At 34.1% G+C, this 15,321-nt stretch overlaps 1 protein-coding gene across 1 annotated transcript in view; it reads left to right on the top strand.

Annotated features, from left to right (window-relative positions):
* Nucleotides 1-3,241: 3,241 nt before the first annotated feature.
* The window catches only part of LOC110384307 (adipokinetic hormone/corazonin-related peptide receptor variant I), a 111,835-nt gene continuing 99,755 nt past the window's right edge, over nt 3,242-15,321 (top strand). The window contains exon 1 of the mRNA XM_021345535.3: nt 3,242-3,601. Coding sequence (XP_021201210.3) covers nt 3,299-3,601 — 303 coding nt within the window. The 5' untranslated portion in view covers nt 3,242-3,298. The remainder of the gene's footprint in view (nt 3,602-15,321) is intronic.

Here is a 15,321-nt window from a genome sequence, read left to right as displayed (position 1 = left end):
ATGTCTATTTCCTGTCTAGATAGAATATTAAAGCCTAAATATTTGGGACTAAAATCGGTCCGGGATCAATGGCATCAGAATCGAATTCTCTGATAGTAATGCAGCTTGATTAAATTCTATTGTGATTCGGAGGTTATTGTTGTCAGTCTGTCAATTTGTGTTAGTACTGGGCAAAGACCTTTTTAGAAGGTCATTGAACTTTTGATGATTGCTGCTTATTTATAGAGCTTTCACACCAGCAAACAACTGACAACTGCCGGTTCAAACGATGACACCAGCAAACGGGTCAAAGGTTTTTTATCGCTCGGCATTTTTGTCGCGCGTTATAGGCATAACTGAGCGAAAAATGTTCGGTATAAAAACACGGTTAAGACGATTTAAAAAAATATATATTTTCAGTATATCTATTGCAGTTATTTTTAGTATCTCAGCATCTATAGCCTACACTGTTCATGCAGTTTATAAAGTGTATTTCAGATTAAGGTGCAAGGCTAATTCTTGTACCTTTATATGTAGTTTCGAGGTAGCTTAATGTTTAATGTAAGGGGATTTTCTCCAACTAAGTTTATCAAAAACGAAGATTCCGTCGAAGTTGCTTACCACAACTACATCCAGTCGTAATAGTACAGCAGTACCTACCAGTTTGTTCGATAGTTGAATGGACTACTCTAAGCCCCTCTGACTGAAAACTTTTACATAGTTGGCGGATAGTTTATCTGTATAGAGATTTATTGTAGTCATGGAGAACAAAATGATTAGCGGAGGTGCCACGAAAATCACTTTAGAAAGTAGCGCGCCAAAATGCGGGTTAATGGGGGACGAGGATCGTTGCTGTTTTCGCCATAATACACCTTCTTTGGGCCCGAACATTTTTTTTGTAATAACAAAAATCATAGACAGATGACTCAAAGAAACTGAACACCTCGTTAGTTCCCTCGTAACTGATCGTTTTGGTCATGCCCACCGTACGAATTTGACCTAGAAGAAAGCGTCTAATCTACCTGCATATGATATCTCCGTTAATCTTTCCTTGCTCCGTTGTAGTTACCGAGTGAAAAGGTTGATACGAGTCACGATTACCAATTAAACTCCGCGTCTGAAATATGTCCGGAAATTACTTAGAGTTTGGTCGAATCAAATAGTTAATTTTAGACCTCTTCTCTCATGATTCTTGATAAAGGTGCAGGGATGGCGGGAACAGTGATAAAAAGTGCCAATCCGTCTTGATTTTTTTTACTAAACTTTTATGTGTAAATATTGTTTCATATATTTCGGTATAAGGAGTAATTAATCAGTTTTCGTTGGGTAGCTATATTATCGCTACGCGTGAACAAAGGCTTTATACACTCTATCCAGGCTTTTTATAAATATAGACATTTTTTTTATTATACTTTATAAAAAAAAATGTCTATATTTTTATTATCCCCTGTTTGTTTACTAAGGATATTGTTACTAAATTTCAAAACAAATGAGTGTTGAACTTAAATTGATGTCAATGACACTTCAGTATAATTGAGTAGGTATAAGAATTTTTTTTACTGGAATATTTCAGAGTTTTCCTGTTTTTGTTTATTTTGCTTGAATTATTATCGCTTCTTTGAATAAATTAATGAAATACAATGGATTTTACCCTTATATTTTATGGTAAGTAAGAATCATTGACATCTTAGTTATATTGACTTAGCCTTCCTGCTTTACGAATTATTTTGCGACCTGGATAAAAAGTTGTAGTTCTTAAGATAAGAATAATAGAATTATCATGCCAACGAGTATATATTTGTATAATATGCAATACTAGTTTGTTTGCATATAAAAATATTATTAATTACATATGTAATATTTTGATATGTAATGATCATTTTATGTTAAATTCTATAATATTATATGCTCGTCATTGAAACATCAATTCACTAATCAGATTATAAGATACACACATTTCCTGAAAATTGTACTTCGTAGAGCCTTATCAAGTTTTACATTGAGGATATAACTATGTTTGCAAAGATTTCAACATCATAGTGCCACTTTAGCTAGCTAGTTCCTGAGATAATTGCTTCCATATTCCGTTTAAAACGTTACACGTATTTGCTTTCCACAGAACTAACTACATCATAAAATGCATTTTTAATTTTTCCAAGACATAGGTATTTCATCAGTTTTTAGTGTAAAAATAATAAATAATAATAATTTCTCGGAACGTCCAGTAGCAGTTTACGAATTTCACATAGAAGTTGTTGTAGGCCATAAGACCGATCTTCATATCCTAAGCTTATTTAGTAAAGCTTGAACTACTAATGTTTTACGGTAAACTAGTCTCATAGTTAAGTATTTAATAGGCTAAAGTAATCTCAAGAAGCAACATTTATATAATTAGGAATATAATTAATTAGGAAGTACATATTTTATTTGTAAACAATGTACCAACGCGATCCGGTATATTTCGGTAAAATGCTGACTTTCTCGAATCAAGAATCTACCATACACAGCAGTATGTGTTTGTTCCTAATAGAGAAAGCCTCGCTCCGTATTAATTAAAAATATCTGACTGAATGTTTTTGCTGACCCGCCTAAAATTACGAGAAATACTCTCTTAATTGTATGAATTGTTATATATTAACTTATTCCCATAGTTAGTATTTAATTTTTTATTTATTTATTGCAAAGGTACATTTTAAGCTTTATAAGGTACATAAAGTCCAACAAAACTATACACATATTTGTCTGTTGGATCATAATGTACTTTAGATGTAGTTTCGTTTTTATCAATCACTGAATAAAAATACCATTCATAAAGTCTGCAATGCCCGGTGCCTACGTCATATCGTGCTACGACGCTACGGCGGGCACACGCTTCGTAGCGCTACGGAAATTCGTAGACTTACTACGCGGCGTAGTAGTTTCGTTCGTAGTTTCGTATATTGTAATAAAATAATTTCTGGTTCAGTAATATCCTTATTAGTGTTGTGGTGTCTTGTGGTTAAAAAAATATTAGTGTTAATTAATATTGTAAAAGTTTTGAAAAGTATTAGTGTGGTGTTTAAAATTAAGATCAGTTGGATAAAGTTTCTGTATTAATCGAAAAACTTTTTAATATTTGAATAAAGTTTTAGGTCCGAAAATAAGGAGCATAATTTGGCATATATCTTAAAAATTGTAAAATAACTTCTGAGTAATTAAGTGTTCTTAGTGTAAAAGTGAACATTGAAAAAAAATCTTAGCAAAACTTTTCTTCAAACAAATGTTAAACCAACAAAAATGTGACCCTAAAATCAGGCAAACCATGACATAACTACCAACAATGTACCAAGAAACACCAGAAGATGTAGAGGCTGACTGCAACCAAAAATTCTGGGATTATTTCAACATGGAAGGTACATCAATGATCAACGTCACCGAGGTCGTTGATACGACTATACCTGCGCCTGAGCAGGGGTTCGTGGTGGGGGTATACAGCGCGCTATTGGCTGCCGGGGCTGTCGGCAATGTTGGCGTGTTCGTGTCATTGGTGCGCTCGCGCCGACGAAAGTCGCGCGTCAATCTGTTGATGACACATCTAGTTGTTGCTGATATGATCGTGCTGTTCATTGTTATACCGTTGGAGGTAAGTGTATTATCTCTTTGATCATTTCATCCTCCTATGTGTCTCCAGGTCAGTCTTATTTTCCACTAGGCACTGTGGGCATTTGCCCCATGGCAGCAAAATCTTTAGGAATTATTCACAGATAACGTTAGGTAGGTCCAGTAACTTGGTAACATGAGAGTGTGTATAAGGAATACTTTTCGTGTATGGACCAATGAAAACAGCAACGTGTCCTTTTTTGTCCTGTGCATTGTCTTATTGTATACTATGTACTATTTTACCCAACGGTCTATTCCCTCTTTGTTAAACGCTTAGCCATATTGGGCATAAGGAGAAAATGCTTCTGTTTTTAAGTTTTTATTTTATCTGTAAGTGCTATAAGTACAGTTACAAAGATCATTACATATGCACAAACACACAGACCCAGTTCAATTTATTCGCGAGTCAAACAAGCGACGTTCAGCGTCTCTCACGTTTTGCTTCAAAAGTGAGGTAGAATTCTTTTTACTTTAAAATGAATTCTGTGATTTGTCGCCTCAGAATCTTCAAGTTAACCTTCGTTTGTTCTGTTCTCATTTACATATCTTTGCCAAGTCGGATAGCAATTTAAGTAGACACTGTTTTAGTTAAATTGATGTAATAAAACACAGAACTTTGAATGCCTAGAATTTTTGCTATTTTTGTCCAGTGGGCGATCAAAAATGTTAATTATATAGTTTACTGCGGCTTTTGATCCAATAGCTTCTTGAAAGTCTTTATACTTTGTAACAAAGAGTCAATTCTCTCGGCTATAAACCTTCATAAAAATGCCACCATGTTGCCCTCGTAAAATGCTTCGAAACTACAGGAAATTTTCTTTTAAAGGATATATTTTCGTCAAGGAAGCCCCAAGGTGAAGGTCAGAAGATTAAAAATTATCTCAGGCTCCCAACATCATTTTGAATAATGAGTTCTTTTGGGGCGTTAAAATTAAAAAACGCCCGAAGGTTCATTATGATAATTAACCCCTTGAAAAAAACTGTGAACTTCGTCCGGCTTCTGAGAAATGGTCCATTTTCTAAGACGACCAAACAAACTTTCTATCTTTATTAAATGTATGGTTGTATGTATGGCTCAAACGTGGTATGAGTTCTCTGATTACAATCTAAAATCGTTTAAATAAATGCAGTATCATGTTCGAGATTAAAAGGATTAGGGATTGTGGCCAATTAAAACCGTTATCGAGTATTTGGGCCACAGCTTTGTTTCAATAGAAATCGAATATTTGTTTGTTTTTACATTCAGGTCAATCTGGCAATTACCGTCTTCCTCATAAGTACGTATGTAGGTGTTTTCTCGATCGGCTAATCCTGACTAATAAAATAAATATGTACATGTGTAATTTTATTTAAGTTTGCGATGTAGAGATTTTGGTTTTTATGAGTTCCCAAGGAAGTGAAAACGGTAAAGTGTAGGTTCCAGAGGCGATAAATGATGTATGTACCCGTGTTTTTAGTGCAACGTTACTTTTAATAATACTTGCTTATTAGTAATTCCTAATGTCATATTATATACTACTATATATCACACTACAACGGGCAAATAATTTATCGGCAAACTTCTTATTACAACTTGATTGTAATGGCTTTTTAAATGGTTTTAACGATACTGAGTTTTATGATATTAATTCGAATAACACATTGCCAATACTGCTTTATTTCTGAGTTTATCGACGTAGGTCCCAACTTTTCTTATTTCTTCTTGGAATTTGAAGTAGGCACTTTATAGGTATATGTGCCATGAGCCACTGAAGACGAACTTTTTTTGAATGACTCGTGTTGGTTTGTTAACCTGAAAAGAAAAAACGGATCTTTGGGCTTTTTTCATTCATAAAGTATTTTCATGTAAATGAACTTTTTTTATATAAAGAAAGTAATAACGCCGACTTTTTGACACAAAAATAAAACTCTTAACCTAGTTTTGTACTTAATAGAAATCAAGGAGTATTTTGTTTTGTATTGTAATCGAGTTATAGAGCTGTCTGGACTACAAAGTGGATGTAAGAACTTCATTGTAAAATATATAAGTAATTTCAAACCAAATTAAATGGAACTAGAGATTCTCAAATACTTATGTACTTTGATGGGAAACAGTCTGTTTTTATAAATTGACCTTTACAATTTTGCTTTCTGTTTTTATTGGGAAACCTTTTATTTACTTTTGAACGTTTTATCAGCCTGAATTTGAAATGTCTGGTTATAGGTAAATGTCAAGCTGTGCCAATAATTTTCCAGATATTGTCTTTGCTCTTGACTTTCTTAATTTATTGATAGAAAATGTTATTATGATTCTCAGTGTTGAATTTTGAAAATCTTTCCATCTACACTTGACCCTAATTGTAACATAAAAAAGCTTTCACTGTATGTCTCAAAAATACTCCTTCCCGCATCTGGATAAATGGCTAGATGGCCCATTTATCCAGATGCAGGATGGAGTATTTCATTATCAATGAAAAAAACACCCTTAGTTCTTCAGATTAGCATGTTTAAGTGAACCAACTTTTCAGCTCGATAATATTACTATAGATGAAAATTCCAGACAGATAAATCCAGAAATCCAGGGAAAAGTTTTGAAGCCACATCAAAGTAATTAGATTTTCAACTACCACAATCAAATCCCTGAAGCAGTAACTTTGATAGCGCAGTTAAATAAATCTACCGTAATTTACTATGGCGGTCTAACTGTTACATGTAGATAAACCAATTATATTCCGACTTGTCAATGGAAGTATTAGAGAGGATTGTGGTCTAAGGTGCCATAAAATGTAGTATTGTAACATTTGTTAAGTAAGCTATTTCATGCGGTTTCGCGGCAAACTGCATATATTGGTTGAGCATTTTTGTATTTATTTATTTATGTAATCTTTTACATTCAGGCAACAATGGCCTATAGATACATACCTTAGAAACTAACATAAATACATTATATACAAATATATATGTATATTTATAATATTTGATTATACAAGCTGGCAGTTTTACTTTAATTTTCACCACCTGCTCTTATTTTAACTACTTCATGACTTTTTCTTGTCTACTCGAATAATAAATGTCAGGAACAGTATTCCAACTAAAAGCAAAAGAGAATTTCTAAATCAGTTCATTGTTTCCGAGAAAACCTCCCACATACGAAACTTACTCCTTTGCACTAAAAGATGAGACTTCAACTCATTACCGTTCTTAAAAGGTCAACCATCCATAATCATTAACATTAACTAAGCGATAAAACGTCTATCAAAAATGACATTCTGACACACTTGACCCCTTTTTCTTCTAAAAGGGGAAATTCCGTACTACCTACACGTTCTAAGCTTGCACTCCACTAGGCTTTGCCTAGAGTAATCCGTATTAATAGGAACACTACTGGAGATTCTAGGCAGCCTACAAACGTAATATCTTTGGCTAATCTTTCATCCTGCCTCGTGCTATTTTGTTGTTGGTGCTGACTCGTGTGAAGAAGTCCTTTTGAATGAGAGTGACTGTTGGTCATGTGGGAGAGGGGAGATTAGAAAGAATTGGATTGGTACATCTGTGTATTATGGTACAAAGTTTATTTAATCGAAATCGGCAGAAAGCATCGACACTATAAATTAGGTTAAGAACTACATATTTCAGCAGCAATTACTAACAGCGCTTTTACACTAACGGATTTATCGCACGGAGTATAAGGGCGCTGTAGTATATATTTAGCAACCAACGGTTCATGTGATGACACATGAAGAGACACCATACATTTTTGTAAATTGACAAAACCGCCCGTACAAAAGCTCTGTGAAGCAGGATGAAAATTACTTCCAAGATTTTATCACATAAATACCTACAGAAGCCAAGCGTGATAATAACAATTATAACAGCAATAACCATTAGCAAACACACCAATTAGTTAAGCCAGATGTTCCTACTAGAGCAGAAAGTTCCTTTCAGGGCAAAATAAAAATATCACGACACGAGCATTTTCACTAAATCCCGAGCACTATTTCCAGTGCATTTATTTCAGCACACGTGTCAACTGTAATTCAATTTGTACAGGTCTTAGCAAAACATTTTTTTCTGCTGATTTTATTTTATGACGTTATGTCCTGAAAGCTTGCATGTCATGTTTTATTCCTTTACAGCATCAAACTATATATAGCCTTTCATAGCTTTGGCGAAAAATGATATTTTCTCCGCTATGTTTGTCTGTCTGTGACACTATAGCTCTTAAATGGATGAATCGATCAGTTTTTTTAATGAGATTTGAAAATAGGGATCTAATTATCATTTGTTTTTCAAACCAATTTCTTTATCCATCAGAAAACTGCTATGATAAATACATATTAGGTATTAGCCAACCTTATCTCACTTCAGTAAGCTCACGCATTATTTGTTACCATAATAAGGATATTACCATTCAAACATCGTTTAATTTTGTGCTTCCATCTCGCGGACTATTACGTTCTGAAGTAGGTGCTCTGGAGATTTCATTCTGAAATCTCGTTTGGAGATATAATATTAAAAATTAGAGCATATTTGAATTTATTTTTAAATCATATCACAATACCTATCCGTGTTGTTGTACGGAGTACGTATTGTTTTCAAATCTGTATAAAAAATCTGTTTTACACATAGGGACCTACAATTAAGTTAAAGAAAAGCTTCTATTTCCTACAGTTTTATATCTAAATTATAACTTAGAGAGAACTCATATTAATGAAGTAAAATGTGTACAAGAACAAAATATTAATTTGCAATAGTTAGTTTTATCGTTAAAAGCAACTTCACATAATATTTTATATCTAAGAATAGAACTCGGAAGAGCTTTTAAGAGATATTTTATTTTTCATATTATTTTATTTAAGCTTCATCCGTAGTACAGTACACAGCTTACACAATTTTTGATCATTTGAGCGAACTCAAATGTATATTTCCAAATAGTCAATACTTTATCTATCATATACATACATGTATATCCTACATATATAATTAGCCATATAATCTTGCATAATATTCTAATTTGTGCAACTATTAATTAGTTCAATATGGTAATAACGTATCTGGTAACGCATCTCAAGTTTAGCTTATTACCAGCCAGTGTAGAGCGGCGTGACGTTGGCGTGGCGTGGCGTGTTCTTGTCGTGTTGCTATGAACTTGTCTGTTTTATTCATCAGAAGTTTGGCGTACGTCAAGTTTGATATGCCATGGAGTAACGTGATCTGTTTAGGATTGAGGCATGTCATAGGTAAATCATGTTACGATATGAGGGGATGCATTTTAATTGACAGCCATTAGAAAGCACTATAGTTTGTACCTAAATAAGAGCAGACTCTGAAATTCTTTGACATAGTAGATTTATCCAAAATTCAACCCCTGTGAAACTGCTTCTGTGAAAAATTAAAAAGTACCCTCTGATTTGTCTCTGAGTCTAAACTATTTGTGTAACTTTCAGAAAATATTATTTAATAGTTACTGTGTATCTTCCCGTCAATGATCAGATGATTTGACAGACCGCGACACAGTATGTTGCTCCTTCAATTAGAAGTTTTTTTTTGTGATTTTGCCTAGACCACCAGAATTAAGGAATAATTCAAAAACAAGACAGCATCCATTAAAATTAACGTGCTCCATAAACATAGCTTGCCGTGTATACATTAAAAATGTATTTAAAAAGTAAAGACTTTGCCATATAGAAGTAGTTGTCCTACTTATCGCCTCGCTCACTGTGCAACAGAACCCTAATTACTTCAACAGAGAGACCTCGTCTTAAGTGTTGTTTCTTGTCTCACTTTACTTACAAATGTCACTTGCAAGACCAACATAACAAAACACTTAAGTAAATTGTTATTACTGTGATCTTACATTCTGACGTTTAGCTGTTAGGTCTCGTTTCCACTATTTATGGTTGTTAATTTGTCGGGTACTTATCTACTATTTTTGTAGTATTCTTTATTATAGTGCTTGTCGTTAAGTACCAGTCTTTCGGGTCGATTTATCACTGGGCTAAGCAATGCGTGGCGAGTGTGGCTTGTGGATGGGTGACCTTTGTCATGATGAGTTTACCAGTGGTTTGGAAGGCACACATTTATGTATTTCAGAGATATCAGGTTAAATGTTAGCTTGACTCGATGAAAACGAAGCTTTAAATTTTAAACAACAAATACAATTTTATTATTCAAAGAAACATCTTATCTCCGCTCACTTAGCAGGTATACTTAGAGGAGAAATTCTTTTGTTTTTTTTTTCAAACTTCCCCGTTCCACTCTGCTTTGTTGGAGTCCGGACCTTTCCCTTGAGTCACCCTTATGACAAAACTGTGAACTATATACATATGTATGTATGTATGTATACGTAATCTGTGAACTATATCAATGTCAATTGCATTTAAAAAAATAGGATAGTGGAACTGCTGATCTTAGTAGTTTGTTTGTGAGACGTAAATGGTTGTTTAGTGTAGTTCAATTAAAATGTGGATATTTATTTTCGCTTAATAAATTGAAATAGTGACCTTTATAAAGTAATTTTGGAATTTAAGCTTAAAAGATTTATTCGCTTTATAGTGTTAATAAGAGTGTTAATAAACTATTAGCACAGCTTAGCACCCTTTTCAGGTTTTGCGTTTAAAGGTTTCTGAAATATAAGCTCAAACGGTTTTCTAGACTTTATCACCTTGAAGAAATATTAAACGCTGATTAAGCAATATATGAATTTCAAAATTCAGTATGAAATATGATCGCAGATCCAGGTTTATGTCGGTATTTATAGACATTGGTTTCTATGTTTTTTTTTGTTCATCGGATCACTATTGTTTGGAAATCAGATAAAAATCTCTTTAGTATTTTTTGAATGTTATATTAACCAGACATACAGACGTGTTTTAGAGTTGTTTATCTACTATTTTAGTATCTATTTTCGTAACAATCAACGTAGGATTTGTGTTAGTTTAATTAAATAAAGCCTCTTGAATTTAAAGGGGCTTTCAGGGACTGGGTAACTAGGTTGGAGTGCTTAACTTTTTTTATTGTTTTGGCAATATTTGTAGTCAGTTTCAAAGCTTTTATTGGTAACGCTTGTTAGGCCGAAATAAACTTTTTAAAAGCCGTTTCAATATATTTTTTGTATAGTTTATTTCAAGCAACTACGACCCATAGAAAATATAAATACATAGTGTAATTATGTATGTCATAACTATAGGAATAAATATAAGAGAAAGTTGTCTTAGTTACACATTTTATAACTCTTGAATGGCTGAACCGTTTAAGCTGAAAATCAGAAGGGAGATAGCTTACACTCGAAAAAAAGGATAGTTTTTGAAACCGCGCTCAGAAACTAGTTTAAAATAAAGTTGTATTAAAAAAAAACAGAACCTACTAAACTAAAAAACTTTGTCCATTCTTTCTTTTTCATTCAAACACAACAAATATTTATTTACGATAGAGGAGCACTGAAAAGAAATAAATTAATCAATTGTCTTGATTCTTCGATCGGCAATGTATCTTCGTTAGAACAACTGTTTATGTTCGACTTGACAGTGGAAAAGCACTTTTTATAGGGGTGGTGCACTTTTGGTAATAAGTTTTAGAGGATGCAGCAATTAGCAGCGGAATAATATGGGGAATGTATCACTGTGAAGTTCATAAGTTGCTAGTGCTAAAATTAAGCAGATATAATTTTATTCAAATTACAATCTTTACCTACTTTTATATTAATATAATAAAGAGAAAAGGGTTATAAACTACGTAACCGATTTCAAAAATTTTTGGAATACACTCTTTCCAAAAAAAATTGTCTGTATTAGGTATATTCCGGTACGGGCAGTAGTTCTCAAAACCGCACGAAAACGGCTAGTATGATATAAACATCTAAAATTCCTTAAACTGCATATCAGCTTACTTAACGATGACCAATATTTCTAAAGAAACTACAAAGCTATCTCACTTCTAAGATTAGTTCTGATATTTATTTCATAAAGGTACCCCATCCCTGGCCGATCCATGGGTACGTTTGTACCCTAAAAGTCAATATATCATTGGATTTAAGGAGCTTTCAGTGTTCTGATAATGTCGTAAAATACCTTTTGATTGGGCGCGTGAAGGTTGGTAATTGGGTCTTAGTGGTCGGATCAAAGTTTGTTATACCTGCAATCAGGGTTAATAACGACGTGTGAATGGTACAGACTTGCTTTGACGATCTCAAATAGAAGGAGGATTACCTAATTATATATGGGCGTGTGTATGATTAATTGATAATATACACGGACTGTGTTATTAACACGTGGTACCAACCCCTACTTCCTTACTTAAATTATTAATGAAATTGACTGAATTTGTGTGTTTATTACGTTTTTATGCCGAAATGGCTGAATCAATTAAGATTGGCATGGTATACCTATGGCAATAATATCACAGTAGCTCCTTCGGGACGTGGGTGACGCGAGCGAAATGTAGAAGTAAACAAAATTGCTTGCCTGTGCTTGTTAATACATTCACGTATACGTATTTTATATTTCCTCCCAGCCTCTTTGCTGATACTTTCGTTGTCTAACATAATGGATATTAAAGATAATTCAAAAGCAGGTATCCTTAACTTAATTTTATGCCCGTTATCTACGCTTAAGCAAGTCTATCTCACGTTAAAACTCGATTGAGAAGTACACAGTTTATAAAGTAAACTAAGGTTGAGTTTACACACAGTATTGAACGCTAAAAGACGTTGAGTAACGAGTAAACTAGTTTCCAGCCTTCCGGGGTTGTACATCCGTCCTTAATTTCAAAGAGCGGTTGCCTCGTGGTTTTATAGAAAGGCTAACATTTTTAAGTATCTGTTCTACCGTAAAATGTTTTTACAAGATATTTTCCGCTGATAAAAACAATTTTGAACGTTTGGTCTTCATCATCAGCCATTTTGTCATTCCACTGAGAAGGATTTAGCGTTAATCAACCCGCTTGCTAATTGCCGGTTGATGATTTCAATCTGCATATAGTCTAGATTTCCTCGAGATGTTTTCCTTCACCTATAAAGAATCTTGTTTGACCTGGAATCGAACCCGCATAATCATAATTGATAGGTCTTGCCCACTAGGCCACCATGACGTAATTTCAATACAAAAAAATATGTAATGGTCATTGCACAATTGTGAGTGATAGATATATTAAAACGACAAGCAGGTATATAAAGCTCGAAATTTATTTGCCCGAAATAACACGTCTAGTTTTCTTTTGCGTATCAAAATACGAAAAGTACGAACGTTAAACGATTTGAGTTCTAATGTCATAACCAGCCATCTATGGCTCATTTGCCGTCACAAATGACTTGCTTTGCTTTCATATAACCACAAACTACATTATGAAACAAAATAAGAAATTATTTTTCCGAAAATTGCAAATTAAATAGAAAAAAATCACAAACATTTTCATGCCAATAACACGGCTATTTTCTTATTATTTAGTTTTTTAATACAATGTCGTTGTAGGTAGAGATTATTTATTGAAACTTAACATTGACGGCTTAAGCGATAATTTATATTTCCAAGAAAAAAATGTTTTTCAATTTGCGAAAATGCGTAGGTTATGTAGAGGGTTATCAAAACAATTTTATTTAATCATGTAGGTGTTAAAAGATAAAACTGCGTGGTGTTTAACGAAGGTTAAGGATCATTTAAAGGACTTTTTCATCTCTTTGTTATTTTATTGTGCGAACCACAAAATAAATCTACGGATGAACAATTTTTATTTATTAACAATTATTATTGAACTCGCAACTAGTTCGATTCCAGGTCAGGCAAGTACCAATTTGTAGTAATTTCTTAGTATGTATATCTTGGACATCACTGAATGTGTTTCGGAGGGCATGTTAATCTGTAGGTCCCGGTTGTCATTGAACATCTTTGGCAGTAGTTACGGGTAGTCAGAAGCCAGTAAGTCTGACAACCAATCTTACCAAACATTAACGTGAGCTAACATTTCAACGTAGCCCGTACTTAATATCTTAAGCTATGTTGCATATGAATTGCTGCGAGTCACTTGAAGTTCGCCAAGAAACTTTGTGTGCCCGAAGTTTTGGAGTTAACAGTCAAAGCGGCAATCGCTTGCATTTCTGTGGCTGCACATGTGACTCGCAAGAACTTATCAAATAAACTTGCGAGGCTATGTGAAAGAAGAAAGAAAGAAATGAAAATTATTAAGGGCAAAAAGTACAAACATTAATATTAAAAGTTGCGGATGTCAATCGGTATGATATAATTTATGTTTATTGCTATATCAAAAACATTTAAACGTCATAGGAAAAGGCATTAAAAAAATGCTATATAACAAAAGTAAGCGACTTTGTGTGTTATATTAAACCAGAACCGATTAAGATGGAGTGGATATAGGCGGTTCCCTGGAGACGGAGTAACCTTAGCTTATCTTTTATTCAGGTGTGGGAAGTAGTTATCTCGAAATGCGGACATAAACGAGGGTCGAAATCTTTAAATATCATGGTGTATTATGTACCATGCACCATGATATGTGTTTTCTATTTTGCTAAAGGGAGATATCTACATCCCACGCCAAATACACTTCTCGTAAACAAACATTGCCACTCTGAAGTCAACCTTGCCAGCATTTGATGCCTGTAGTATTTTGTTTGTTGAACATGAATTGCTATTTCTAATATACCTACGTATATTATATTATTATGCACTATCAACCTTTAAGAGTTACACAAGTATTGTGTTATGATTTTTGTATTTAATATTTGTATCGTGTAAACGATTGTTGGTGAGCCAAATAAATAAAATAATCATGTTATTCAAGGAATGTTTTATGGACTGTGTGAAGTGTGTCTGTACAAACACTTGTGTACTTAGGTATGTCCTGCGCAGTTAGGTGGTCTTCTTATAAGAGAATGACCGCCGTGGCTAGGACGACATCATCATGAAAAAATACAGAAGATTGTAGCGGACGTATTGAATTTTAATTTTCACATGGTTATTTATTTCTGTAAAAAGTCATGGTGGCCTAGTGGGCAAAGAACCAACCTCTCGAGTATGAGGGCGCGGGTTCGATTCCAGGTCAGGCAAGTACCAATGCAACTTTTCTGAGTTTGTATGTACTTTCTAAGTATATCTTAGACGCCAATGACTGTGTTTCGGATGGCACGTTAAACTGTAGGTCCCGGCTGCCATTGAACATCCTTGGCAGTCGTTACGGGTAGTCAGAAGCCAGTAAGTCTGACATCAGTCTATCCAAGGAGTATTGGGTTGCCCGGGTAACTGGGTTGAGGGGGTCAGATAGGGCAGTCGCTCCTTGTAAAGCACTGATACACAGCTACATCCGGTTAGACTGGAAGCCGACCCCAACGTAGTTTGGGAAAAAGGCTCGGAGGATGATGGTTATTTATTTCTGTGAATTCCTCTTATTTCCATTATACACACATACAGAACATTGTTTCCCCATACAAACACATACCTACACCTACCTATATACAAAACGAGATACGCATTGCGTTTCAATAAACTACTTCCCGTAATGTAAGGAGCGTTACGGACTGTTAGCGGTAAAGGTGAACGTTTAGGGATTCCTGAAAGTACATAATATCGTAAACTAAGTTACACCTTATCTATTGTGGAAGGGAAGAGGAAGGGGAAGGTTATATAAGATTGTCATACTATTGGTATTGATACTTATGCAACGGTTTTGACTCATTGTAGGTACCAATTTAAAATATGAATGCCCATTTTCACCAAT

The sequence above is a fragment of the Helicoverpa armigera genome, chromosome 17 (assembly GCF_030705265.1).
Source record: "Helicoverpa armigera isolate CAAS_96S chromosome 17, ASM3070526v1, whole genome shotgun sequence".
NCBI classification, from domain to species: Eukaryota; Metazoa; Arthropoda; class Insecta; order Lepidoptera; family Noctuidae; genus Helicoverpa; species Helicoverpa armigera.
The sequence above is the reverse complement of the archived record's forward strand: the minus strand, read 5'-3'. Positions and strand labels throughout refer to the sequence as shown.